General features: G+C 43.5%; 1 protein-coding gene across 4 annotated transcripts in view; it reads right to left on the bottom strand.

Moving 5' to 3' along the window:
• Positions 1-27,950, bottom strand: part of ZNRF3 (zinc and ring finger 3) — a 148,300-nt gene that overhangs the window by 38,944 nt on the left and 81,406 nt on the right. For all 4 annotated transcript variants that reach the window (XM_058531704.1, XM_058531706.1, XM_058531705.1 and 1 more), the window contains exon 2: positions 22,795-22,920. In XM_058531704.1, coding sequence (XP_058387687.1) covers positions 22,795-22,920 — 126 coding nt within the window. The remainder of the gene's footprint in view (positions 1-22,794; positions 22,921-27,950) is intronic.

The raw sequence follows: 27,950 nt of genomic DNA, 5'->3' as shown, positions 1-27,950 counted from the left end.
TTTTCTTTTTATTTCTGGATCTACCTGTTTCCCAATGACTTTAAGTGGTTCCTAAAAGCTCCACTGACAAGTAAACCAAGAATGACAAGTTGGAACAGGGACAGTTACGGGCACTGAAGGGACTCTGCTCTATCATTTTGCCAGGCAGCAAACAGATCAGGCCATTTTTCTCCAACAAGCTGTAGCGGCCTGACCACAAATATAGAGCTGAAAAAGAAACATCTTGGGATTCCCTGAAACCTAACTTTAGACAGTATGAGCAAGCTGAGGACTTCTGGGAAATAAATGCAGCGGACACATCCGTCTGGCACGTGACAACCAGGAATGGGTGGCTCTTGGGCAGCACCAGGCTCCTCACCAATGACGGGGTAGACTGTTGCTTAGGAATCGGACGGTCTGTCCTCTTACATATGCAGAGGTGGAACAACCACCATCGGTAGGCTCAACTTCTAATTCCAAGGACAGAAATGGTGTGCAAAGAGGAGTTGAGGTGGCCTAGAAAGAGCAGGTCTGAAGTTAACTTGGGGCCTGGACAGTGCCATGTGTGGCAGCTGCAAGTACGTCTCTTCCTCTGAGACTCAATGTATTGATCTTAAAGTAGAATATCAATAGGCTCACGGAGTTTTGAATATTAAAAAAAACTCTGTCTGGACAAAGCCCAGCTCAGCACGGAGCAGCTGTCTCAGGTGAAGCATCCCTCCTATATTTGACTCAAAAATGTGTCATTTCCCCTCACAAATTTTTGAAGTCATTTAGGCACAAGCGTTTCGTATTAAGCCATGAACTTAATGACAAATAAGTTAACAGTCCTCGAGGGGCCAGCCCCGTGGCTTGGCGGTTAAGTGCTCGCGCTCCGCTGCTGGCGGCCCGGGTTCGGATCCCGGGCGCCCTGGGCGCACACCGACGCACCGCTTCTCCGGCCATGCTGGGGCCGTGTCCCACATGCAGCAACTGGAAGGATGTGCAGCTGTGACATACAACTATCTGCTGGGGCTTTGGGGGGGAAAAATAAATAAATAAAATCTTTAAAAAAAAATAATAAGTTAACAGTCCTCGATAGAATACTCAGGCACACAAAATTCTCACGTGCCCTTCCCACGCACCACATATGAAGGATGACGGATGCCTCAGAGAAGAATAACTACCCTGAAAGGCTGAAAGGGCACATCACTCCTCCTCATTTCAGTTACTAGAACTGGCTAAAATTGGTTCTATAATTTACCGACAGCCCAATACTTTGGCCCAGATGACCCTGCTCATTTGCCTTTCTAGGACCAAACAGAAATTAAAATGAGCGAGATCATCAGTTCTAAGATCTGGAGGATACCTGGGTCAGTAGATGATGTACCCACAACAAAACAAAACTGGTACGTGCAGATTCCCCACACATGTAATACTTCTGGATATTCTGAGAATTAAGAGGTGATCAATTTGAAAAAGAGCACAGCTCTTCTGCTTCACTGCCTAGATCAAACAGGCAAAGAATCATGGGGAAGTCTGAAGAGAGAAGAGGGTCCCGCCACCTGGTTCAAATTTGACCTTGGCGCGTCAGAGCTGCAGTTCTCCTTTACTGCTTTGCATTTTGTTCACACTTCTCTTCTCCTTTGGGACTTAACAAACTTCACTTGCAGTCTAAGCATTGAGTGTCTCATACGGTGGGGGGCAGGCAGCATGAGATCCAACTTGGCCAACAACTTCAAACAACTGGCCAATCCAGGTGACCCAGCCTCTGGGGCCCAGACCAAGCTCTTTGTTTTGGGTTAGGCTGGTGGCAGGGTCCCCCGGCTGTGGTGGGCCTACATTGTCGGCTTGTTGCTTCTTTCCCAAAAGAGGATCTTGTTACAAAGAGAAGCTGGAAATTTCTTTGCACACAAGCAGAGACATGGCGGCCCTGCAAAGGCCCCAGGGTAAGGATTAAAGAAAAACAAAACAGAAACCCTTCCATCTCTAATTAGGGTCTTCATTTGCCAAAGTGCCATTCCCCAGCAGGAGGATTTACATTCAGGCCGTTGCTTGGAGTTACTTGGAAAACGTCTCCCAGCAGGTTGGTTCCTCAGTTCAGGCTCCTTTGAGCCAACAGTTTCTGGTTACTTGGAGGAGAGCTGCCTGCATATTGTTTTAACTGGCCTGGCTTCTGCAGCCAGCTTAGCTGTGTGAACAATCTCCCATTCAGAATCCAAAGATAAAAGCACAGTTTGGTTGAAAAATCTTTTTTTTTTTAAACTTGGGAATTATAGGTTTTGGAGCTAGCATTATTTCTCTCATACACAAGAGTGTTTTTCCCCCTCTGCCTTGGTTCTCTGCCAGCAAAGGCTGCATCCTGGAGTCCGGCCAGCTGCCAGTCCCCACTTCCTCGCCATTCACACCGTGGGGCTGGTGGCAGCTGGCCATGGAGGCGGACAGGAGCTCCCCATTTGCAGGAGGTTGACCACAGAATAGTGTAGCCAGCTTGCTGGAACCCTGCAGCCAGCCTAGGGCACCTTCTGTGCAGTTCCTTATCATTCTTTGTATCCACAACAGCACATCTTCTAACATATGGAGTCCCAGAGAGCCTGGTCCAGGAAGCAAGATTTCCCTTCCTTTCTGGAATTTTCAGGACAACAGTAAATTATAAATCAAGACTGAGTAGTAAGATATGTTTGTATAACCTTCTATGTGTAAAAAAACGTTAGGTGAAGATGAATTAAGGAGCAAATAGGGCCGGCCCGGTGGCTTAGCGGTTAAGTGCGCGTGCTCCGATACTGGCGGCCCGGGTTCAGATCCCCGGCGCGCACCGACACACCGCTTCTCCGGCCATGCTGAGGCCGCGTCCCACATACAGCAACTAGAAGGATGTGCAACTATGACATACAACTATCTATTGGGACCTTGGGGAAGAAAAAAAAGAGGATTAGCACGGATGTTAGCTCAGGGCTGATCTCCCTCACACACACACAAAAAAGGAGCAAACAAAAAAGAGAAGAGGGCTGGCCCCGTGGCTTAGCGGTTGAGTGCGCGCACTCCGCTGCTGGGCGTCCCAGGTTCGGAACCCCGGGCGCGCACCGACGCACCGCTTCTCCGGCCATGCTGAGGCCGTGTCCCACATACAGCAACTAGAAGGATGTGCAGTTATGACATACACAACTATCTACTGGGGCTTTGGGGGGAAAAATAAATAAATAAATAAAATCTTAAAAAAAAAAAAAGAAGAGACACCAATAGCACAGGCAATGAAAGAAAAAAAATAGAGAAACTGGACTTCATCAAGATTAAAAAATTCTGTTTTAATCAAAGGATACCATCAACAGAGTGAAAAGGGACCCACAGAATGGGAGAAAACATTTGCAAATCATTTATTGGATAAGGGATTCCTATCCAGAATACATAAAGAATTACAACTCAACAACAACAAAAAACAAACAACCCCATTAAAAAATGGGCAAAGGATTTGAATAGTCCTTCTCCAAAGCGCATATACAAACAGCCAATAAGCACATGAAAAGATGTTCAACATCATTAATCATTAGGAAAATACAAATCCAAAACCACAATGAGAAACTACCTCATACCCCTTAAGATGGCTATTATTAAAAAAAAAAAAAAAAAAAAAAAAAAAACAGAAAACAAGAAGTATTGATCAGATGTGGAGAAACAGAAACCCCTATACACTGCTGGTGGGAATGTAAAATGGTGCAACTGCTGTGAAAAATGGTATGGTGATGGATTCCTCAAAGGATTAAGCATAAAATTACCATATGATTCAGCAATTCCATATCTGGGTACCTAAAAGGGTTGAAAATAGGGTCTTGAAGAGATATTTGTATACCCATGTTCACAGTAACATTATTCATGATAGCCAAAAGGTGGAAAGAACCCAAATGTCCATCTTTGGATGAATGCATAAACAAATGTGGTATATACATACAATGGGATATTATTCAACCATAAAAAGGAAGGAAATTCTCATACATGCTACAACATGGGTGAATCTTAAAGACATTATGTAACTGAAAAGCATACAAAAGGACAAATATTATATGATTCCACTTATATGAGTTACCTAGACTAGGCAAATTCATAAAGACAGAAAGTAGAATGGTGGTTACCAGGGACATGGGGGGGGGGGCGGGGATGGGGAGTTAGTGTTTAATGGGTTTCAGTTGGAGAAGATGAAAAAGTTCTGGAGACAGATGGGGGTAATGGCTGCACAACAATGTGAATGCACTTAATGCCACAGAATTGGTCACTTAAAAATGCTTAAAATGGTAACTTTTATTTATATATATTGAACCACAATTTAGAGAGAGAGAGAGAGATTCAGGGTAAAAAGAATTAGCACCACAGAGATGGGAAATTAGAGCCATATTTGTGTTTTATGTTGACTGGGCAAGTTCTACCAAGTACCACTTTAGTTCATTCATGTAAAAATTCTCTTTGATTTTACATTTTAAGGTCTCTAATACACTAAGTTTTATTCCTCTCTTTTACTTAAATTGCCATAGAACAGCAATATACAGCAATATCATAGAAATGTCTAAACTGGCAATCTATTTCTAGGCCTAAACACTTCCTGTTCCCTCTGCTGGAAACCCACCCTCCTCCTCTCCACCACACTCTGCTCTTTTGCACACCTCTTGATATACTCAGTGGAAATGCCTTCCCTATCAAGAGGATCTTCTGCCCGCTAAAACCATGAGGCCAAGTCAAGTCGCTCTTTCTGACTGGCCCTAGGACACACCATGCATTACTTCTGCGCCTGCTGGCACCACTTCTGGAATTTCCTCCTCTATCCCTTCCTTACCCAAACCCATTCATTCTTGAAAGTTGAGTTTCATCTCCTCTGTGAACCCTTCCCTGTTATCACACTACTGGTCTAGAAAGACTTGCAGGAGAAAGTGATGTTTAAGACCTGAAGGAGTCCCTCTCGATTCTCTCCTCACGATGGCCCTGTAGTGCCTAGAAGGGTGGGAGGGAGCACTGTGGACACTCCAAAGCTGCTTGCTTAACATCAAGGGACCAGGGCAACCAGCACAAAGGAGTGTCTGGATAGCTGTAGTTCTGAGACATCAGGTAAACTGAACATCCTGTAAACATCCACGCCTTACATTACAAACCCTGCTGCAATAACTGAATAAACTTTCTTGGTTAACAAAACAGATTAATTGGCTACCTAGATTATCACAAACACAGAATGTGGACAAACAACAGAATTGAATTGGAGAATCGATTTTGAGTGGTGAGAGACATGCAACTTCCCTAATCCTTCTGTTAAAGCTGCCAACAAGGAGAGTCCTTGGTGTAACTGAAGAAAAACCAATAACATTCTTCTGAAGAAATCACTAAATTCAAGTCAAGAGCCATCACCAATGTAGACTCCACCTGCACAGATGTGAAAGAGGCCCAGGCCATCCCATACCCCTCCCCATTAATTTCTGTCCCCAGAACACAAAGAAAGAAAACGGTACTCATTTATTCAGCCTTGAAGAGCTATGTCCAAGTTAGAGAGGCTTGACATTGGGGAGAAAGAAAAGACATAAAACCCAAAAGGTTCAAGTGAATCAGAACCTCAAACCCCTCTTTCCTAGTCTCTTTAAGACACATGCCTGACACCTAAAGAGCCAAAGTAAATCACGCCACTGTTATTTTTTGCATGTCAAGTTAGATAAAGAATCTTGGGAGAGTTATCTCAGAACACGGGATGAGGAAGCCATCATTTCCAGGGAGAGCACACACAGGCAATCAGCAAACTCCAGACTCCAGTGCTCTAAAACATGTGGCTGTGGTGCCCTCAACAGACCCTGAATAGTTCAGGGTCTTCAACTCCCACTAGTAAGAACACAATTCGGAGCACATGCTCTGCCCACCGGGACACGGTGATAATGATATTTTTGAATATAGAGAAATTGTGCCATCCTCGGATGCCCTTCCTTGTCGTCTGGACATACAAATAAAAGAAGTACAATTTCAGATGGTTTTGTAAAAAGGAATAAAATAGTTTTCATAGAAGGGGCAAATGAGCAAAGGAAAAAGAGGAGACATGATCAAAATATTACAAAAGGTAAAGATTGGGAGCAAATTAACAGCTGGAGAAACATCCAATTTCCCATACATACTCTCTAGTTCAGTAAGCCCGAGGCAGAAATGAACATCCTGAGCTTCAAGTGAGGGGGGCAGGCTTGGCATCTAAAATATAAGATCTTCAGAGGAGATTCACCTTTTAATTCCAGCATCATCATGTAGCAGCCCTCCAAGATCATTAAACCAATTCTTCCTCTCCAGTCAGATATGAGAGGCTTCACTCCTCTGCGTTATTCAACAAACAAGCAAAAACAAACAACAAATTCAGTGGGCGAATGCTCAGGCATCCGTGGTGGCCCTGGAGGAATGAGCAGATACCATCCTCACCACTCTGGCTTGGGGGACAGGAAGCCAGCGCCACCTGCCTCGATTCCATTCACTGCTGGCCAAAAGACACAGGTCTAGCTGAGAAAGTCCCACATGGCCTCCAGGTCCCACTACCTTGCCAATCCAAGTCCTCCTCTTCCTTCCTCTCTCCCACCCCAAAGGAGGCAATCTCTTTTCCTATAAGGGGCTTAAGCTTTGCTCTTTTCTTCAATTTCAGAGAGGCTCCCAAACTCACTCACTCACCTATGATCTCTACATCTCATCCAAATCTACAAGGGGGCATGAGAGACTCATATGCCATACACAGTGTGTGCACCTACATGCACCTGCTCTGTGTGTACATCCACATGCTCTGCTGAGGGGTATTTCTGTGAGGTTGTACAGCCTCACTCAGCAAAGGCAAGGTTCTCCTCCTAGCAAGCGAGGGTCAGAGGCCTGGCTTGGAGGAGCAGCTTATTATGCGGCCGCCTGGGGCAGGCAGCAGAGAGTGCTGGGAGGGGAAAGGTTCCCTTTGAAGCACATGGCACTAAGAGCTTCCCAGTGACCATGGAAACAGGCGCAGTGGGTTCCTAGCCTGAGAACCAGGGAGAGCAGCCGTGATTCACACACAAAACACACACGGTCTGAAAAGCGGAGACAGGAGGGGTTGGGGTGAGGGGCGGGCAGCGGGGGCTGGCAGGAACTGAGCGGCTCCCTGGTAGGAAAATCTGGCCAATGAAGCTGAGCAGGTTCACGGGGTTTCCTTTTCATTCCCGGGGCTTTCTTCTCACTCCCGTCATTGCCCTTCGGGTCCTATTCAGCACCTCATCAGATCAGTAGAGCCGAGCCTTTGGCTGGCCTGCTGGCGGCAGGGCCTGGAACTGGGCGGAAGGTGATCAAAGGAGCCGCCAGTGCAGCCGCCACCCTCCTCCCTCCTCCCTGCCCGCCCGCTTGCCCTCCTCGGATGAGGCCCTGCCAAGGTGATCCAGTGGAAGCCACTGGGGGAGGGCAAGGAAGAGAGGCAGCTTTTATGTTAGAAGAGACACAAAGCACAGCTTGAACAGAGACGCGCCACTAGCAGGTCAGAGCTCCCTCCCTCTGGGATGTCTCTGTTCTTAAACTGGGCAACAGAGAAGCCACCTAGACAGGGGTACACTTGGATGCCCAGATCCTGAGCCCAAAAGATTAGCAGCCCTGCGACATGCTGCTTCCAGGTCCTCTTTCATAGCTGTCCGCCTCCCAACCCTCGAGATGGATGAAATTACACTGAAAAAGTTATCTGAGATGGTGTACCCCATTTCTTCAGGGTTCCAATTTAAAAGGGGAGAAAAAGCTATCTGGGATTTCTTCAGCAAGGAAGAGGAAGCGATGTGATTAGAATCTGTTAAGGAGGAAAGATCTCCCACTTAGTGATGTATCTGTTCTCTCAGGTCGGATTGAATCAAAGTCCAACTGTGTCCTATCGGGTACAGGGCCAGGACCAGTAAGAGAATTGAGCCCACATCTCAGCCAGGCCTCACTGCCACCGCCCAGCAGGGCAGGCTTCAGCCCTGACCAGTGTCTCTTGAGGAAGGCAGTGTTTGGACAGGCCTGTAATTTGAGAAGCCCATTAGGTGAGTTCTCCCTTTCTTACCTTTGTTGGGCTGCCAAAATATTTACTTGACTTCTTAACTCTAAATCTCTGAAACACACCTGCATTGCCTAAAACAGGCAATTTTCTTATTTTCTCTTATTCATAGAAGAGAGCCCAACCTAAGCAAAGAAGACAACAGCACAGAGGGATAAATAGGTGGGGGCCTGGTATGAGATGCAGCTTTACATAATACAACCGCTTCTTCAGAGATGGGTGTGTGTATACCGCATTTGTCCTTTTATGGGGGTGTGGGGGGGGGTTGCAGGGCAGTGTGGACAATTGAAAGTCATTCTACAGGTAATCCTTTTGCAAAACAAATTGATTCTATTTTGACTTTTAAGGAAGAATCCATTTCCACGCCAAGTAAAAATTCTGTGTGGCAGCCAACTGCATTTGTTTATTTATTTTTTAGCACAATCATGATATAAAAGCCAACTGCACTATAATATCAGCAGAGAGACTGAAGACCATATAACAGGAAAAATGGGGTGCTTAAACAACAAACAGTATTTGCAGAGTTTTAGATGAATTTCAGATGATATAAATGACCCAGAAATAACTACAAAAATCTTTTTTTTTCTTTTCTCGGTGATTCTGGCATCATGAAAAAGAACTTAGGAAAACAATCTCAGGTCTAGCAAGCATAAAGCCACTGCATGACCATCTCCCTTGCCACGTGCGCCTGTCTATCAGCTCCAGTTTCTGCCAGGCGCTTTGTGAAGCACACGCTTGCCAAGGCTGAGTGGCCTGAAGTCAGATCTTCCAGACAGGCTGTGGTTTATGGGTAGAACTCGACAGAAGGTCCCTGCACTGCCTGTTGGCGCTGTTGTTAGGAGCACAGCATCTGAGTCAACGACCCTCACCCCAAAAGACACCTATGTTCCCTTCTGAGAACAAGGGCCCAGGCATCAGTTAAGAGAATTATTTTCAGTCTGGTGCTCATTGGCAAACCTTCAAGAGAAAAATTATGTTGGAAACATTTCGCAGATCTTGAATATTCTGAAAGGGGATCTTTGAGCTGTTATCTTTTCAAAGGCACTAAAAACATAGCAAAGGTGGGAGCCGTACTGACAACTGTCACTCACCTATGTCCTTGCTGTAGCATTTCAAAAACAGTGCCTCTCTTACCTTTATTTTGATAGATTGTCTTGTCTTCCCTATTTAGACCTGACAGAATATAACCTGAAGCCATAAGAAACCAGGCCCCTAAAGCTGGCCAGCAGGAGCACCCACATTCACGGGCATTTGCTGGATTCTAGGAAGTGGCAGGCCAATCTCTTCTAGAACCATCATTAACTAAAAAAAGGAAGAGGCTGGGCAGTAGTTCTACTGTCTTTCCATATTTTTAACCCAGCCATTCAGCTACTGAGCTGGAACTGAAGGAGTCCTGACCACTGGCATGCCTAGTGACCTACCATCCTCCTGCCATAGAATGTGTGGAGACGGTTGTGGCTCAGATGCCCCAGGTGAAATCAAGGAATCTGGGAAGGCAGGTCAGTAGAGGGACCAGCAATGAAGAGAGACCAGTGCTTCCTGGCTCTCTGTTAACTTCACGCTTCTGGAGGGAAAAAGAATAAATTCTTTATTACAAATCTCAGAAGGGCCTTAAGTATATGACCACGTAAAATACCACAGTAAGGACAACTAGCAGGTCTCAGTGAAAGAATGAGCCTTCCAATGGTTTCTTAGATATGACACCACAAACATAAGCAACCAAAGAAAAAAATCGATTGACTGGACTTTGTCAAAATTTAAAACTTTTGTGCTGCAAAGGATGCCATCAAGAAAGTGAAAAGACAACCCATAGAATGGGATAAAATATTTGTAAATCATATATCTGTTAAGGGCTGTATATCTAGGATATATAAAGAACACTTACAACTCAATAATAAAGAGATAAATTACCAATTAAAAAATGAGCAAAGGATCTGAATAGATAAGAAGATATACAAACTTTCAATAAGCACATGCAAAGATGCTCAACATCATTAGCCATCAGGGAAATGCAAATCAAAACCACAATGAGATACCACTTTATACGCACTAGGACAGCTGTAAAGACAGATAATAACAAGTGTTGGCTACGACGTGGAGAAATCATACACTGCTGATGGTAATGTAGAATGTGTGGCCACTTTGGAAAACAGTCTGGCAGTTCCTCAAAAGGTTAAACAGAGTTACCATATGACCCAGCAATTCCACTCTTAGTTACTTACCCAAGAGAAATGAAAACCTATGTCCACACAACATCTTGTACGCAAATGTTCACAGGAGCATTATTCTTAATAACCAAAAAGTGGAAACAATCTAAATGTCAATCAATTGATAAATAAACAAGCAATAAACAACATACAAGAGAATATTATTCGGCAATAAAAAGAAATGAAGTACTGATACATGCTGCAACATGGATGAACCTTGAAAACATCATGCTAAGCAAAAGAAACCAGATACAAAGGACCACATACTGTATGATTCCATTTATATGAAATGCCAGAATGGAGAGGAGATGACTGCTGAGGGGTAAGGATGTGATGAAAATGTCCATTTATCTGATAAGGGACTTGTATCTATAATATATAAAGAATAGGAAAGCACTAAAATTCATCGTGGTGATGACTGCACAATTCTACAAATATACTAAAAACCACTGTACACTTAAAAAAAATGAATAAGCCTTCATGTGGGAACAATCTGAGCCATCATTTCTGTTCTGTTTCTGTATCGAGTCCATCTAAAAGCATATTTCCAGAAGAGAAATGGGTAGAAAAGTTTTGGTGGTGAAATGATCTTGGGCAACCTAAAGTTGAAATAAGTTTTGTAGTTGGTTTTAACCAAAATATACATTTCCTAATAAAAATTATGTGTGCATGCTGGAATGGAGTGAAACTTGAATATGGTGATTACGATAATGAACACAGATTCTGAAAGCAATTCCCCATGCTGAGAGTTGGGGCAGGGATAGATGTACTAGATGGGAGAGGATAAGGATTAATTAGGATTCCCTGGTCTAGAGAACAGCACAAACAGGCATTTGCTTTGTTGATTTACAATGAATTCTTTTAAATGTGTTCACAAGTATATCTCACTTAGCTCTGGAAATATGTTTTAAAACATCAAAAATTACAAGAGTGTGGTACTGGCCCAAAAAGGGATATAGAATTTATTTGACAGTAGATAACGCAGGATATGATCATCCTAAAGAATTCAGTAGAACAGAATATATTATTTTTTAAAAGGAGGAAGATATGTAAAATGAAGGACTTAAAAGGTATTGGGAGAACTTTGAGAGAGAGAGAGACTCTACTGAGCAATTCCCTGATATTACATATCAAAATAAATTTTAAGTGATTTAAAGATGTAATATATTAAAAGAAAAACAGTGATTAAAGAAAAAGTAGAAAAGGCAAAAATGACTCTAAGCTTGCAAGGGAGGGAATAAAATAATTAAGTTTAGAAGCAATAGAAAAAATCATGAAGGAATGATGACTATCTAAAAATTTTGAACTTCTCCAAGGCAAAAAAGCTAAACAAACAAAAAACAAGTAAATAAAAGGGTCAGTTAAAAAATATTCCAAGTGATAAGAATTTAATACATTACTACAAAAAAAAAAAAAAATACAGTAAGATGCACCCATAAACAAGCAAGGGACCAGAATAGACAATTCACAAGAGATGAAATTTAATTAGCAGATGGAAAAATGCTTGGAGTTTATAAAGAAATGCAAAGGAAAACAATAAAGAACTACTTTTACCTTTCAAATTAGTAAAAGAAACGTAATAATAATAATGGTCAATGTTAGCACTGTGTCTGTGAAAAATGGTTCACACTTACTTCACTAGCAGCAGGGTAAACTGAGGGAAATTTCCTGGAAAGCAATCTGTAATTGTTTGCATCAAGAGTCATAACAAAAAGTTCATATTCTTTGATCTACAATCTCCTCCTGGAATATTACCATAAGGGAATAATTCAAAGAGAAAAACAAACCCATCCTATATACAGAAAGGTTTCAGTTTGGTTTATTTGTAAGGATTAAAAATAAAACAGAAGCAATCTAATTATTGAACTCTGAAGGAATGGTCAACTAAATCAATGTTATGCAGACATTAAAATTACAGATTATGAAAATAATAGCAAATTGGTAAAATGACTAGCATATATCATTAAGTTTGAAAAGGCAGAACAGATGTTTATACCTTCATAATAATTACATTAGAAATCGGGCTCAGGGAAAAAGACTGGAAGAGAATAAACCAAAATTGATAGTACTTGTGTTACAAAGTAGAATTAAATTCTATTTTCTATTTTCAAATTCTCCATAATTAATTGTTTCATGCAACAAATATTTACTGAGTGCCTGCTATATGAGCTAGGCACAGTTCTTGGCACAAGGAATATAAGAATGGTGGTAAAATTATTATATTGCTTACACACTTAAAAAAAAAAAAAAGACAGAGACCAGAAAATTTCTGTTACAAAAATAGTAAAATAAGTTAACGATATAAATTTGGGGTATACCTTTAAAATTAGGGTTATAAAAAATGTTAAGATTCTATCAATAGAAACATTAAAAAAGAAAAACACTAAGAAAATAACTTATTTTAAAAAACCAATCTACTATGTTTATAAATAGATGAAAAAGAAAGCTTTTGAAGCTAAACACTTTAAAATTTGATTTCTAAAAACCAAGCCAAGGTAACAAAAGTTCCTCGCATATTCCACATTCTTTTCTCTGAGGTTCATTTAAGAGTTGATACATTTGTGAAAATCTATCAGCAGTAGGTTAATGTGTAATAGTGAAGGCCAGTGCCTTTATACAGCCCAAGAACTAGGCCAAGTTCTTCAGGCTGACTGGAATTTTATTTTATCCAGCAGTGCTCAGAACTGGAATGTGTTGAAACTCTTATTTTTTTTTATAACTAGCAAAAATGATGCAGAATTTAAAGTACTTCAGTATCCCAAAGGAACTGTTTAGACTGCCTCAGACTTAAAGCAGAGCATAAAAAGCATTAGTGAGAACACACAGTCCAACGTCCGATTTGGAAAACAAGATCACCAAAGCACAGTGGTACCTTTTATCAAATAAAATATGGTGCTTTTTGGAAAGGAAAAGCAGAATAAAGAAAAGAGATTGCATTTGCCTGTAGTCTGGGATGGTCTTGTGACCAAGGTTAGCAGACAGGATCTCACCCACGTCTCCATTCTTCCTGCTTCTGCACCCACTGGGAATCTCTGCCCAGGCTGGAGGTGCAGTGCTCTCCTGCACAGGTGCAACTCAAGTGCTCTAAAGCGTGCAATGGTCAAACCTGATGTGCAGGTTTTCCAGGGGCTTGGTAGATGGTAAACCAACTACACGCAGTCACTGTCAGGACAGCCTCCCAAATCTGAAATGCCCATGAACACGGGCAGAAGCTCACTTGAGTGACAGCCCACTGTGGCTTACTCAGGATAATTCATGCACGTGGCCAGGCATATGCAAGGCCCCTCTGTCTGAGGACAGACAGCAGATGGGGACTGGGGGTTGTCTCCAGGTATGAGAGACTTGGGTCACCCAACTCGAGACTGGTATACATATTACGATGACTTAATATGTCAGGTTCTAACTTCTTTTATACTGTAAGAGGGCCTCTCAAAAGAAACAGGTCGTTAGCCATTTTTGATGGGCTTTTCCACTGGCCTGTCACATCATTCCTAGTTTCCAGCCTCATTTGTGGCCCTTGCTCTACTGAGAACCTGGTTCAATCGAAGGGGACATGGCCAGAAGGAGTGTAGGGAGCCAGGCTTCCCCCAGTCTGGGGAGGTGGCTGGCAGCCTGTGCTCCTCAGGTTGGCAGACACATTATTTGTTCTATTCACTCACTCTAGCTTCAAAACTCCCTTAAGCCTCTCAGTGGATTTCAAATAATGGTTTCGGTTAGCCTTTTATAGATGAAAATGTCTGGGAGCTAGCAAAAAAAAAAAAAAAGGTATTGTGCTTAATATAGGCTTTTAACCAAGAAGTTTCTGGAAGATTTAGGTGTAGAAGAAAAGCATCAAATTAAAAGTCTGTGACTTTCAGACACATGACCTTAGAAGAAAAGTGGTATTCCCCGAGTTTTTCCTTTTTCCATTCATATCATGCCAATCTTTTCCTCCTGATCTGATTTCTTTTACTAAGTTCCTTTCTTGCTTTCCTTTTTAACCAAATATGGGAGGTATTTACCCAAGTGCTCCTTAGAATAAATCTGAAGAGCCTTCCAAACTTCCTCTCCGACAAGAAACCCATCTCAGCTCACCTTAGAAAAAGGGCTTCCATCTGCTTGGTAGGAGTATGTTTAGAGAAAGGAGGAAATTGATATTTGTTGAGTATTCACACATTCCAAGAACTTGACATACATTATTTTTTTAATCATCACAACTATATTTACAGAGGGGGATATGGAGAAATGGAGGCAAAGAGAAGCTAACTGGCCCCAAGTTACCCAGCTACTACCAGAGTAGGATTATCATTTGCACCCAGGCCATATGGCTTCAAAATCTGGGCTCTTTGTACTCCTCCTCACATGGAAACACGAATGTGCTCTAACATTGATTACGCACTTCAGCAAGAACATACCACACAAAGGCTACCGTGAACCTGTCATTGTACTGGAGGGCAGTGGGGCAGAGGAGGGAGTGAAGGAGGAAGAAGTGGAATTTAAGGCCTTAGAGAGAGAAAACTTGAATGTCACCATAAGACAGGGATTCTCAACCACAACACTATTGATATTTGGGGCCTGATCATTCTTTGTTGTATGGGGCCGTGCTGTGCGCATTGTAGGATGTTCAGCAGCATCCCTGACCTAGATGCCAGTAGCAGCCCCCAGCCACTCCTGTATATTTTTGTCTGAAGACCAAAAATGTCTCCAGATATTGCCAAATGTCCCGTGGGCTGCAGTGGGGGGAAAGAGGGGTACAAAATGCCCCCAGCTGAGAACCACTACAACAAGAGGACTCAGATAATATGCCCTGGGAAGGTTGGACACAGGCAAGTGTCCCAAGCACAGGGTGCTCCCAGGAATACCATGGCAGTGAGCTATAGTCACAGGGTCCTGTGCTCAGGTATGTGGCAAATACCACACTCACTTCCCTAACTGGAGGAAGCCAATGCCTGTGACGTGGAGCCGCAGCCTCTGAGACCCTGCTACAGTCAGCCGCCTTCTCTCATTTCCCACAGCAAGTCAGACCCCAGGATTTCAGTCCCACCAACCCTCTTGAGAAGCAAATTTCATACGCAGAAGTGCTAAGCTGGACTTGCCCTAAGGAGCAAGGCACTCAGGTATCCCAGGAAATGCACATCCGTGACCAAAAACCCAAATGAGAATGGCACGCTGAAGGATAAGTCCCCCTCGCCCTCCACACCTACATGGCTCTTAAACAACTCTGCAGCATTACCCAAGTTCCTACCTCAAGTAAAGGCCTATCCAGTTAAGCCCTGTTCTGAAGGTCAAGGCTGAAGGTTATTTCCCAATGCAAGCCTCAAAAATATTAAGATCTTTTTTACCTAGGTTCTTCAAATTCATCGTTTGGTTATTTGTTATTAAATGTGGAAAACAGCAAACCATTGGTTTTATTCAAATTACTAACAGTTCAGAACCAATACTCTTTTGGCTCCAATACTGCAGAACAGAATAATTTCATGACAGCATGTTCACCTTTATTTCCTGTATTGTCTCCTCATTTGTGCTCATTTCCACTAACTTTATCACAGGATTTCTCCCTCAGCCAAGCTCTATGAGATGATCTCACAGTGGGGACATATTGCTAGGCTGGTGTACTCAAATCTCTCCTTTACGTTCTCAAAAATTAAGAACCCTAAAGAACTTCTGTTTCTGTGGGTTACATCTATTGATATTTAGCACATTAGGAAGTAAAACTGAAAAATCTTTAAAACACAGAATATGTGAGCACACATTCCATTAGCTGTCAGAGCAATGAAGTCACCACACAAAATGATGCCTCTGGAAAATCCACCATACACTTGTGAGACAATGAGAGGGAGAAAGGCAGGTGACACCTCAGTGTCATTATGAAAATAGCTCTCATCTTGTGGGTCCCCCTGGAAGGATCTTGAGGATGCCTAAGGGTCCCCTGACCACACTTTGAGAACCACTGTGCTAGATTAACACCTATGCCATGATTTTATCAGCTTTGACCTTTACCAGAGAACCCAGAGAGACGATACCCAGAAGAGAAAGCCCCAGTTCAGAGAGATTTGGCCAAAACCCATTCATCATCGTGGGGCGATGGTCCCCTTTCTAGCTTATTCCCAGGTCGTTTTTTTCCTTTAAACTATTGGCAAAACTATTGCCTATCACTATGTTACATATCAGGTACTGGTTAATATTTGGTGAAGAAATTCAAACATCTTTGGACTGCAATTAGTATCATTTTCCTGTTTTCCACTATGTCATGAAGAGGATACAAATAAAAGTCAGTTTTTGCTTTACTCAAATTCTCTGTTTTGGGAGTTGTTCTTTAAAAGATAAATAAGAAATTTTCCAGGGGGTAGCCTAACGTACAAAGGAGGATTTCGTCTCTGTTCTCACTGCTCCTGGATCGTCTGTAACACCTCTTATGGGACGAAGGGTTTGCTTTCCACCAGGACTCAGTAGAAGTAGTCATCATTCCTATTGGGACTATACTCCATCGCTTCAGGAACAAAATGTTTACTTTTTTTTTTAATACCTGTCATCAAACTCCATATATTGTGAAATTATTTAAGTAATACCACTTCTTCTTTATTGTGGGAAAATATACATAACATAAAATTTACCATGTAAACCATTTTTAAGTGTTCAGTTCAGTAGCATTAAGTACATGCACATTGTTGTGCAATCATCACCACCATCCATCTCCAGAACTTTTTCATCTTCCTCCACTGAAACTCTGTACCTATTAAACACTAACTCCCCATTCTCCTCTCCCCTAGCCCTGGCAACCACCTTTCTCCTTTCTGTCTCTATGGATGTGACTACTTAGGTAACAGCACTTTGAGTGCTAAAAGAAACTGAAGGATAATGAGGGAGGGAGAGAGGGGAGGAGAGCATGGACAATAAGAGTTGCTACTTTACTTAGTGCTTTCAGCTGTGCCATGACCAACACTTGACATACACCATCTCCTTTAGGTGCTGTTCCCATCTAAGGAGGTTGAAACATGCAAAGGGGTTAAGCGACTGCCCCAGGTCACACAAATTAAATGGTTGGAACTGGGGTTTAAACTTGGCTTAGATTGATGTCTAAACCCAAGTCTTAACCATTACATGCTCCCTCTCCCCTAACCACTCTGAAAAAATAAAATTCCTCTGGCTTTGCTTTCTGTCTTCCAGTCATTTTGGTTACTAGAGTCTTTATTCGTTCTCTGCGAAGAAGTTACCAAGACACTCAGAGGGCTGAACATGGGTTGGTGGAAGGGATGTAAGGGTTCTATTTTGCATCAACTCCTCATCCTTGGGTTTCTCACTGCTTATCAGAGGAGCCAGGATTACAGACTAGCTCTCCTGTCTCACAGCAGAGCAGTTTTCCACCTTGCCACGCTGTTGCCATGCTGCCTCTACATTTCACATTTGCCTCAATGTAAAAACAGGAAAAGGGCAGATGAAGAGACTAGGGAAATCTAAAGGCATGCATGAGGCATCCCTGGCACTGTCACTGACTTGAGCCTCACCAAAGCTTTAAAAGAATTGATGTCTGGGCCCATTTAGTTCCTGGAAACACCCACCAGCAAAGAGTAACCTGATCCTCCCCTCTCCCACCAGCCTAGACAACACTGTCAAATGAATATTCCCAAAGCTGGATCCTATGGCACTCATCTTTTCGTCAGAAATGCTCAGTAGCTCCCAGCTTCCTAGGAGATGAAGACCAAATTCCTTGATCTGAAAACCTCCTTCTTCCCCAGCTACTTGCAATGCCCCTTGAAGAACTTCTTGCTCCCCTTCCTCCTGCCCTGATCCTGGAGATTATTCCCCCATCTCACCCTGCCTCATACAGCCCCTCTTTGTAAAACCTGCCGAGCCCCCCAGCCATGTGGAATCCCTTCTCTTCACTCTCAACAATGACTGTCTGTGTCAGGGACTGGCCCTCAGTTCAGGGCAAGAAGAGCATGTGTCTCTTCATAGCACACATGAACTAGAGAAGTCCCTTCCAACTAGAGGCTCTCTGAACAACTCGGGACAAACTGAGGACGTCACCTACTGGCTTACGATCGCGTACCTGACTTGGTGACCGCAGGGGGCTGCTTAGGAGATGGTAACTCAGCACTGCCCCCCCCAGCTTTCTTCTGGACAGCACATCTTCCTCCCACTCCCCACACGTAGCTGGGCAGGAAGCTACGTGCCAATGTGTTTCCATCCCCAGACCACAGCTGACCAGCCTAAAGGCGAGCACCTGATCTGCGATGGATTCCTTTTTCTGGAATCCTTTAGGCTCGAAACCAACAGAGTATCAGGCCCAGGGATATTGGGGGTGCTGTGTCTCCCACCAAGTAGGTGAAGAGAGAGAGAGGAATAAAGCAGACACACAGAAGAGAAGACCTGGGGAGGGGCTCCTGGCATTGAGCCCTGGAGTCAGCTGTTCTAGAAGAGCAGCAGCACTCTCATCATGGGATCCCTGATGCTGCCCAAGATCCTCAGAGCAAATTCTCCTTTCTGCTCACTATAGCTCGAGCTGGGTTTCTGTTAAGTGGAATCAAGTCCTAAGCAAGCCTGTGAGCATCCAATTTTTATCTAGAAAAACTGGTGAAGACAAAAGGAGGCAAGGAGAAGAAATTAACATTGATGAGATAGTAGAACAGTCTTTATCTTAGATCTCAGCTCAGCTACTTGGGAGCCATTCATCTTAGATTACGAGAACGTCCCTGAGACTTGATTTCCTCAACGTAAAATGGAAATCTGGACACAATCTTAGAGTTAGTCCGACAATGACAGGAGATGCTGCATATAAAGCTCTTAGCACTTGGTGAGCATCCAGCACATGATGGCTGCTTTTACACTCTCATCGCCTATTTACCGTGAGCCAGGCTCTGTGTTAAGTGCTCCACAAACATCTCGCAGAATCTCCACCACAATGACAAAGGCAGCATGAGCCCCAATGAGAACAAGGCCGCAAGCACTGAAGTGACCTTTCCAAGGTCACTCAGCCAAAGCAAGGTCTCTCTGACCTGAAATTCCCTGCCTGCCTTGTCTTTTAATTAACTTCCTCACACTGTCCTCCTAAGTCCCAGAAAGAGCCAAGTCCAAGCCTGCTGACCATCCTGTCTTTCAAAACCCTCTCTAAGACTCCACTCCAATGTGGGGTGTAGGGGTGCAGAGGTTTATTCTGCCTTGATTTATGGAGTCTGCCCCAGGCAGGCTTTGTTAGAAAACTCCAGCACATCTTGTGTGTTCCCTGCCATGAGACTCTCCATGAGGTAGACGGGTCATAGGAACCAAAGGTATTAAGTCAATTTTCAAAATTCTTACCAGTTCATAAGATGCTTAATAAACACTCTTTGAATTGAAGGGTTAAAATGCCTAGGGCATAAACACAGACGCCTGCACTTGGGGGATGGTTTAAGACACTTACTTTCAACAGCAAGCTGCTCAGAAATGTCAATTTTATTCTCTTTCAATTTCCTAGGACTTAGACTGTCACAGGCAAGAGTCTGTCTTTCAATGCTACAACTAGAATCTCCCCAAACTAGAATATCAAGGGGAAATTTTAAATATGATATAGAAGCTCAAAATATTAGAAGAGCAAGGAGCCCAGAACAACCTCTTCACGTGACGTAAAAAAGAAAGGCCCAGAAAGCTGAGGAGATTTGCCCCGGGCCTGGTGTGAGGCAGGGCCTGGCCTGGCGCCCTGGCCTGCCGCATCCCTGTCGGGGGCTCACCCTCACCCCAACTCCGCCTCCCTAGCTGATCTTACTTGTCTGCCCTGCCTCCCACAGAATCAAAAAGATTATAAGGAGGGGACCATAAATCATTTTTCTCTCATGAGTTTATAGTGTTCCTTTCTGAGGAGTTCAAAAGCACTCAGTAATAAACCAAGGTGATGAGTTTATGTCTTTTGCTTTTAAAATGAAACTTTATTTGAACTCCTGGAGAGGCATTTACGTTTTTTTAATTTAGGACATTCCTCTCTCATTTCAACGTTTCGCCCCCTGGCATTTTCTGTGGGCGGGTGGGCAATGAGAGTGGATGATGGGGCGGGGGGGAGGGAGAGGGGTCTCCGTCTGGCCCTCCCCTATTCTCCTACAGGCTTTTCCAAACGCCTGACAGAGCCCTCCCATCTACGGTTTTCAACAAGTCTCAACATCTATATGGAGGAGTTCCTCCTCCCACCCCCACGTTGACTTGCCTGTAGTTTCTTCCTTTTGTGCCCCTCTCCACTGCCCACCTCCCTCTCGCCATAGCCACTAAGAGCACAGAAATGATGGAAAACCACGCTATCTGCAAGAGATTGGGCTGCCGGTGAGGATCTCTTTGCTTTTCGTTACCCTAGTCTCTTGCCACTGCCCTTGCGGGCTCAGAAAAAAGAAAACACAGTTAGCAAAGTTAAAAAAAACTGAAGCTGAGAGCTACACTTTAAGAAGAAGATGAGAGAGAAAAAGTGAGATGTTGGGAGAAAGAAGAAGGGCAGGAGGGAGGGAGGAAGGGAGGAGGTAGAGAGGCAGACCTGACTCATTGTACCTCCTGTACCAACCAAGGTTTTAAACAAATGCGAAACTGTCTTGATTTGTCTGGCCCAAGCATTTTTGCTAATGATTTTATTCAGGTGTTAAGCCCAATTTCAGTAACTAACCACATGTAAATACTGCCTGGCCACCACACAGCCTTTCCAAACAGAAACATGGGGGCGGCTGCTGCTTGCAAGCAGTTAGAACCACAAGCTTAGCTTCTGGGCCCCTGCATTCAATAAATATTTGGTGAATGAATAAACCCAAGAAGTACTTAATGATTCAATATATGTCTAGGGTTTTTATTTCCCCTGGCCTCACAGGCCAGCAGGCCAAACCATACAAAACTCTTCAAGTAAAACCACTATATGGTTGTTCCAGGTGGTAGAGGAAACAATTGCGTTTTCTGAGTGACTTCAACACCAGTAAACCATGGGAGAACAATGGGGTCTCCCTGGGAACCTTGTTTGAACCCATTTATAGACACAACAGATGCAAAGGGAGAGCCCCACCGGACTGGGGCAAAACAAATTAAGCCAAACTGCTGAGCCCTGCATAGCAGCAGCTTAAGTCCAGGAGAAAATATTATACTAGGAACATAATACCTACAAGGAAAGCACTGTTCCTAACCTTTGAATGTAGCTGGCATTTTTCCTAGGAAAACACTAAAATATTCTCAAGGGGGTCACTGCTCTCCTAGCATCATTAAGCAGCTCTAGCCAACTATTTAAACGATGAAGTATCAGGGCCTGGGCCACCTAAAACATCTTCATTCAACTTCATGAACTGTAAACCAAACAGGTAATAATTCCTGTGGGGTTTTTTTCCCCCTATACAAGGGCAGGAGAACTCGACAAGTGCTCGGAAGATACTCAGAAGACAAGTGGGACACAAAAATCACAAACAGATTAGACCCATGAGGGTCTCCGGGGCCAAAAGTCTTTCAGGAGACACTGCTGGGCCATCTTCAAATCTGGGAAAGGCTCCTTCGCTAGCACTCTGCATCAAAACCACCTCTTCTCTGGCCTGGGATCTCCCAAGAAATCCACAAGAGGTCAGGAACCAGGGCTGTCTTTTCCCCCAGCTGTCTCCCCAAAGTATCTAGAACAGCAGCTTCTGAAATATATAAAAAATATTCAGGCAATAACACTGTCCTTAGGAGACAGATACCACGTTTCCTCCAACCAAAATTCTAGTAACTTTCTCAAAACCTTTCTCTATAACAAAACGATCAGTTTAAAACAGGCTGTTACCTGTTATATTTTAAGATCATTGACAGATGGCTTTCCAAAATAAATTTATTTCTATCTTATCCTGCAGTCAGAGGTAATGCTGACCCTCTTGGCTAAACACAGTCTTTTTGAGTACTTCTAAATGAGATAACAGCCAATGGCAGCAAACATTTTTTGAAAGCTTACTCTGTGGTAGACGTTTGCATCTCATCTCACCTCCTAACCATCCTATGAGGTAAGTTCTAATACAGGACCATAATTGCTGTCTGCCATTCTAAAACCAAAAACGCTCTAAAACCAAAACTTTTTCCATAACTTACTTGGCAGAAAAACTTAATGGACCTGAACTCATTTGGAGGCAAAGCTGCCCTGAACTAACACAAGACTATTTAGATTTCAGTTATCCCACTTAATGTGAATATCCATATTGTTTGCTATACAAATATGAATGTTTGATTATTGAGTACTGCCCCAGATCTCCTGGGGGTTACTTAATGTAAAATATGTGTACCTCAATACCTTTCTAAACCCCTCAAATCTCAGAATTCTGCAGCATTTGGCCTCAAGGGTGTAAGATAAGGTATTGTGAATCTCTATTATCAACCCATTTCTCAGATAAGAAACTGAGACTCCTTCAGGGGAAATAACTTGCCCATGGCCACACAGTGGCCCAGAAGTGGAGCTGCCTCTGAGGCTGGCAGTCTCCATCATAGCAAGCACCACGGTGGGCTGCTACAAGAGACCTCTTAGTCCTCAACCCACGTGACCTCAGCTAGGCAAGAGCGCTGTGCCAGCATGGCTGTTCTCCGCAACCAACTACTTGAGAATTGAGGAAATGGGAGAGTGGAGAACACCAATCGGAATCTGAGCGATTCGGAGGACCTGGTGCTTACCTTGCCCAGGACACTGAGGCATGGTTTCGGGTCCAATTCTGGCTGTTCCAGCTTCACCACTCCTACCCAGCCATATTCATACAAGTCCTCTTCATCATTGTTATTACACAGGCCCAGTGGGTGCATCTAGGAAACAAAATGGAAAGAAAACTTCAATACGCAGACTGCAGATCTGCTTGACACACACTGTGCATTCCTCATGCTCAACAGTCAAAAGTAACCTCAAAACTAAATGATATGGGAGGGGGATGTTTTTCAACCCATGGGGAATCTTATTTCAGCACAATGAACTGAACACTGGGGAGAAAACAATAGAGCTACTATAAATATATTTTATGGATGCTTTTTCACTGGCTTTGCAAGCAGTGGTCGCCCAAGGTGTACACCAACCGATGGGATGTAGGGAAAAGAAAAACAGCATAACTCCATGTAAATGCCAATCTAAACTGCTATAAAAAAAATACCATAACATTAAGTAGCAATTACAGATGAGACCAGCAAGGTTAGTATCCAAGACTATTTGGCTTCTAGACCTTAACAACACGTCTGCTTCAATTTATGCAAGAAGACCTGGAAACACATTCAGAAATTTATGGAGAGACCACTAGACATATGGCAAAATCACCAGTACAATTAACAGGCTGTTTAAAGGCTATCCCTGGTTAGTGGGAAACAGATGAAATCCTTTGAGGTTTTTTTCAAAATTTGCAAAGCACAAAATCAAAGATAGGTAGAGGAGCATCGTCAAATTTTCACTAGTAAACTTGTAGTAGTTGAGGTCTGAAAACAGAAGAATCCTAAGGTTTGCGCTCACAGTTCCATCATTGAGTCATATCAGGCCCTAGTAGCTGTAATAACAATCTGAGAACAGGAAATCCTCCTGGATAAACATAACTTATCAAGAAGTTCATGAGCCTAGCACAGTGCTAAACCCTATTTAAATAACTGGAAGAAATCTATCTTGAGATTCATAGCATGTTAGAGACACAAGAGACCTAAGAATCCACTGTGGTAGACAGAATAACGGCCCCCAAAGACACCTACATCCTAATCCTCAGAACCGGTGAATGAATATGTTCCCTCACACAGCACAAGAGTCCTGGCAGATGTGATTAAGTTTGAAGTGGGAAGATTATTCTGGATTACCCACCCCTGGGTGGGCCCAACGTAATCACAAGGGTCCTTATAAGGAAAAAAGGAAATCATGGAAACAGACAGGAGATGTGACAACGGAAGCAGAGGTTGGAGTGATGTGCTTTAAAGAGGGAGAAAGGAGCCAAGAGCCAAGGAATGCAGGCGGCCAGCGTCTAGAAGCTGGAAAAGACAGGAAACGGATCTTCCCTAGAGCCTCCAGAAGGAATGTAGCCGTGTCAACCCATTTTTGATTTCTGACCTCAGAACTGTAAGAGAATAAATCTGTGCTGCTGTAAGCCACTAAGGTTGTAGTAGCTTGTTATAACAACAAATAGGAAACTAATACACCCACCTTATTATCTCCCACTCATTTTACAGATGAGAACGGAAGTTCAAGATAAGTAGCTTTTCCAAGACAACACAACCAGCAAGCAGCCGCACCCAGAGGTGACCCGGCCCTCAGATTCACAGTCCAGTGACTTCCCACTCCACCTGATTTAACTTCAATTTCCTTTCCTCAGAGAGCTGGTCATCTGATTGGGGAAAAAAGACTAAGTAATAAAGTCTGTAGGAAAAAATGCTGTCAGTTCTCAATTCAGTAGTATTAGAGGGCAACATGAGTTTAGTGCAGGCAGCAAGAGTTGCTGGAATGTTTGGGCAGGCTTTGTACAACTGCTAAGCCTTGAGCTGAGCTTTGAAGGAAGAGTTAGGCTGGTCAGGGAAAAAAGGAGAGAGGGCAGGCAGTCATTCCAACCCTAGGGAGGAGGAGCTAAGGGCTTGAAGGAGAAGAAGAACGAGACCAGCCTGATCTGTATGGAGAGCCACAGTCTACACGGAGAAGGAAAGAGATGAGCTCAAAAACTAGAAAGGAGTGTGGACCCCAAGACAATACCATAGGTTCCTCAGCAGAAGGGAGGCACACGGAAAATAGTTATTTGAGGCAGACGGGTTACACACCTTCTGGCAGTGCTGTGCCTGGACTTGAGAAGCATCAATGAGTGGAGGAGTGAAGGGTGCAGCCGAGAGATGAGAGATCCTCGGTAATTCAATGGAACAACGAGGAAGGGGGTTGCACAAGCCCATGAGGCAGGTGAACACAGCGTGCTACAAGGGGTGGCCAGCAGCTACCTTTATAGCGGTAAAGATAACCCACCCCCTGGGAATTCCAACACATGAGACAGAAAGCCCTGGGACATCCAATTTTTGCATGAGTCCTCAGGCTCAAAGAGTGTGTCCAAAGGACCAATGAGGGTTCTGCAGTGCAGTGGACAGCACAACTTTCCCTCCACTGCCCCTGAAGAACTCAGTCCACTCTAGGATGTTTGATGGTCATTAATGATGAGCAGCTTGAAATGCAGACCTCTGACTGGAGAGGGGATAAATGAGGGTGATAAGCCAATTGTGCCCACAGTCAGTCACCTCTGACCTCCAGGAAAAGGATCCCAGCCCAGCTCAAGTCAGCTTCTCGAAATCCCAGGTCAAGTCATGTCAATGGCAACCACACTACTGACCCTTTTCTACAGTATTCCATGGTACTTTTAAACTGGCCACGTGACTTGGAGGTTTCCAGATGGAGAGTTGCTTTTTGTTACCTACACATGTACAGGGTTTGGCCAATGATAAAGAGCTATGTTGGGGGAGCACAGGTATTATGCAGGTCTAAGACCTTGTATCTACATCAAAACCTTACTGAAGAAGGAAGTCAGACACAAAAGGCCACGTATTGTTGACTCCACCGAAACGAAATATCGAGAATAGGCAAATCCATAGAAACAGAAAGCAGATTAGTGATTGCTGGGCGAAATGGAGAGTAACTGCTTATTGGGTACTTTTTGGGTTTCCTTTTGGGGTGATGAAAATATTCTGGAAGTGACAGATGCACAACACTGTGAATGTATTAAGTGCCTCTGAATTGTATACTTTAAAATGGTTTAAACAGTGAATGTTATATCAATTTTACCACAATAAAAAAGTTTAAAAACCAATGCCCCAAGAGTTTACTCAGAAATGATTGCCTTCAGCTAACATGTGGATCCACAGTAGGGAATGACGTGGTTTCCACCCTTCCAGAGCCTAAGCCTTCTGGAACTGTGTGGAACTCCTTCTGGAAACTGTGTCCTGCAGAATACTAGCCCTGCAAGATGAAAACCAGGTTCTTATACAAGTAACTAATGCTGAGAAACACTTCTTAGGGATTCAGGATTTACATTTGTAAATTAAAGCTCTGCAGAGGCCTAAGGTTTAAAAAACAAAAGGTTTTTAACCTTTGCTAAAACCAGCATTTCCTACCCTTTGATTATAAGACCATTTTGCGTTTAATACAATCACACTGTTTCATGGGACACACTTTTTGAGACATGCATACACGCATGCGAGAATAAACCTATAGCAACAAACGCTGAACACTCGTGTCATAAAGAATAAAGGCTATGATGGGAAGAGACAGAAGGGCAGCTGGGGGGAAGGGGAGGCCTGGGAAGGTGGGCAGGATGTGGAGAGAGGGAGAGGAGGAGGAGGATCAGGAATGAGAATCCAGAGCAGCAGAAGCAGAGGAGATGCCGAGGCCTGGCCCTTTGCAGCCACGGTGAGGAGGAAGTGGGCCTGACCAGGCTGGAGGCTTATGTTGTAGAAGAGCAGAACACAAGGCCACAGGAGAGGCATGTCAAGAGCACATCCCCAGGCATGCAAAAATCTGAACTATGTAAGCCTGAAACACATCCACCAGTCCCCTCAGGTTTGTCAGGCCCAGAGCCCTAGGCTGCAGTCTGCTGGGCCCTATCTCCCTCCTCAGTAGTCACGCCCTCCCATTCTCCTCCAAGACTCCCCTACCAAATCTTTCATGACACTGGGGTGACTGACAGCAGCTCAAAATGTCAGCCTGTCAAGGATGTTGACTTCTAAACAGAGATCAAAGACTTACAAACCAAAAGGAATTTTTCTAAAGTGCCAGTAGGTGCAATTGGTTGGTGTGGGATGTTAATTTTCCCGTGGAGGGCAAAAAGGCCACCAATATCACATCTCAGAGAATCGAAAACCTACCTCACCATCTCCACTCAAGTTCCTTCTCTTCTGAGTTCCTTATTCCAGTTTACATCTCCAGGTGCCCAAACTATGGGGCCTGTGAATTCAATCTCAGCCACATTTCAAGCGTAACTAGCCTCCTTGACCCATCTACTGAATAGATTCAGGTCTCCATCAGCTCACCCCTGATGTCAGTATCAGCTTCTGGAAATGCCTGCCACCCCAGGTCTCCAACCTTTTACACCCTGGGGTTCTCTTTCCCCAACCGCTCCAAGTTATGAGGTCAGTAGAATGTTTTATAAGGAAGCACAAGTAGCGATAACATGAAAATATTCATTCACAAACTAACCTGTCTCAAAGGATGCAATATTCCAGGCAAAGGCATAATACTGCACAAACAAATGTGCCAAGTCTGGGGAAAGTGATACATCAGTGAACGATATTCAAGCATGTTAACTTTGAACTTAATGTAGCACACAAGCATTTAAAACATAGGCATTTCTGAGTTCATTTTCTCAAAATGTTTGGATGAGTGGGGTTTACTTGATCAAATGTTTGAAATTTAAGAAGTTTTTGCCTTAATATTTTTAAGAAGGTTAAAAATGGCTGACTTGTGTGTAAGAACTCAGGGACGTCAGAAAGAACTACTAATGAAAAACATAAAGAAAAAATCAAATAGACTTGGAAACCTAGAATGGAACGTCACAAAACTCATGGCACAGAGAACACTGGAGAAAGGGAAGGACAGCCTGAAACAAGAAGACAAGCAAAACTCCCGGGAGAGATCCACAGAACAACGCAAATAATTAAGAAGCTACAGTTAAAGTGCGAGGATATAACAGAAAATAAGTCCAGTGCTATAACTTTGGTCTTGTGCTATCAGAACAACAACTTTGGGACACTCAACGTCTTTGCTTAAGTCAACTGAAGGAAATGCCCAGTTAGTGCTTCATCGGGAGGTGTGACATTATTAGGAAGTGTGGCTCTTGCTCTCTTACTCC

The sequence above is a fragment of the Diceros bicornis genome, chromosome 35 (genome assembly GCF_020826845.1).
Source record: "Diceros bicornis minor isolate mBicDic1 chromosome 35, mDicBic1.mat.cur, whole genome shotgun sequence".
Lineage (NCBI taxonomy): Eukaryota > Metazoa > Chordata > Mammalia > Perissodactyla > Rhinocerotidae > Diceros > Diceros bicornis.
This window is presented reverse-complemented; position numbering and strand designations above follow the sequence as displayed.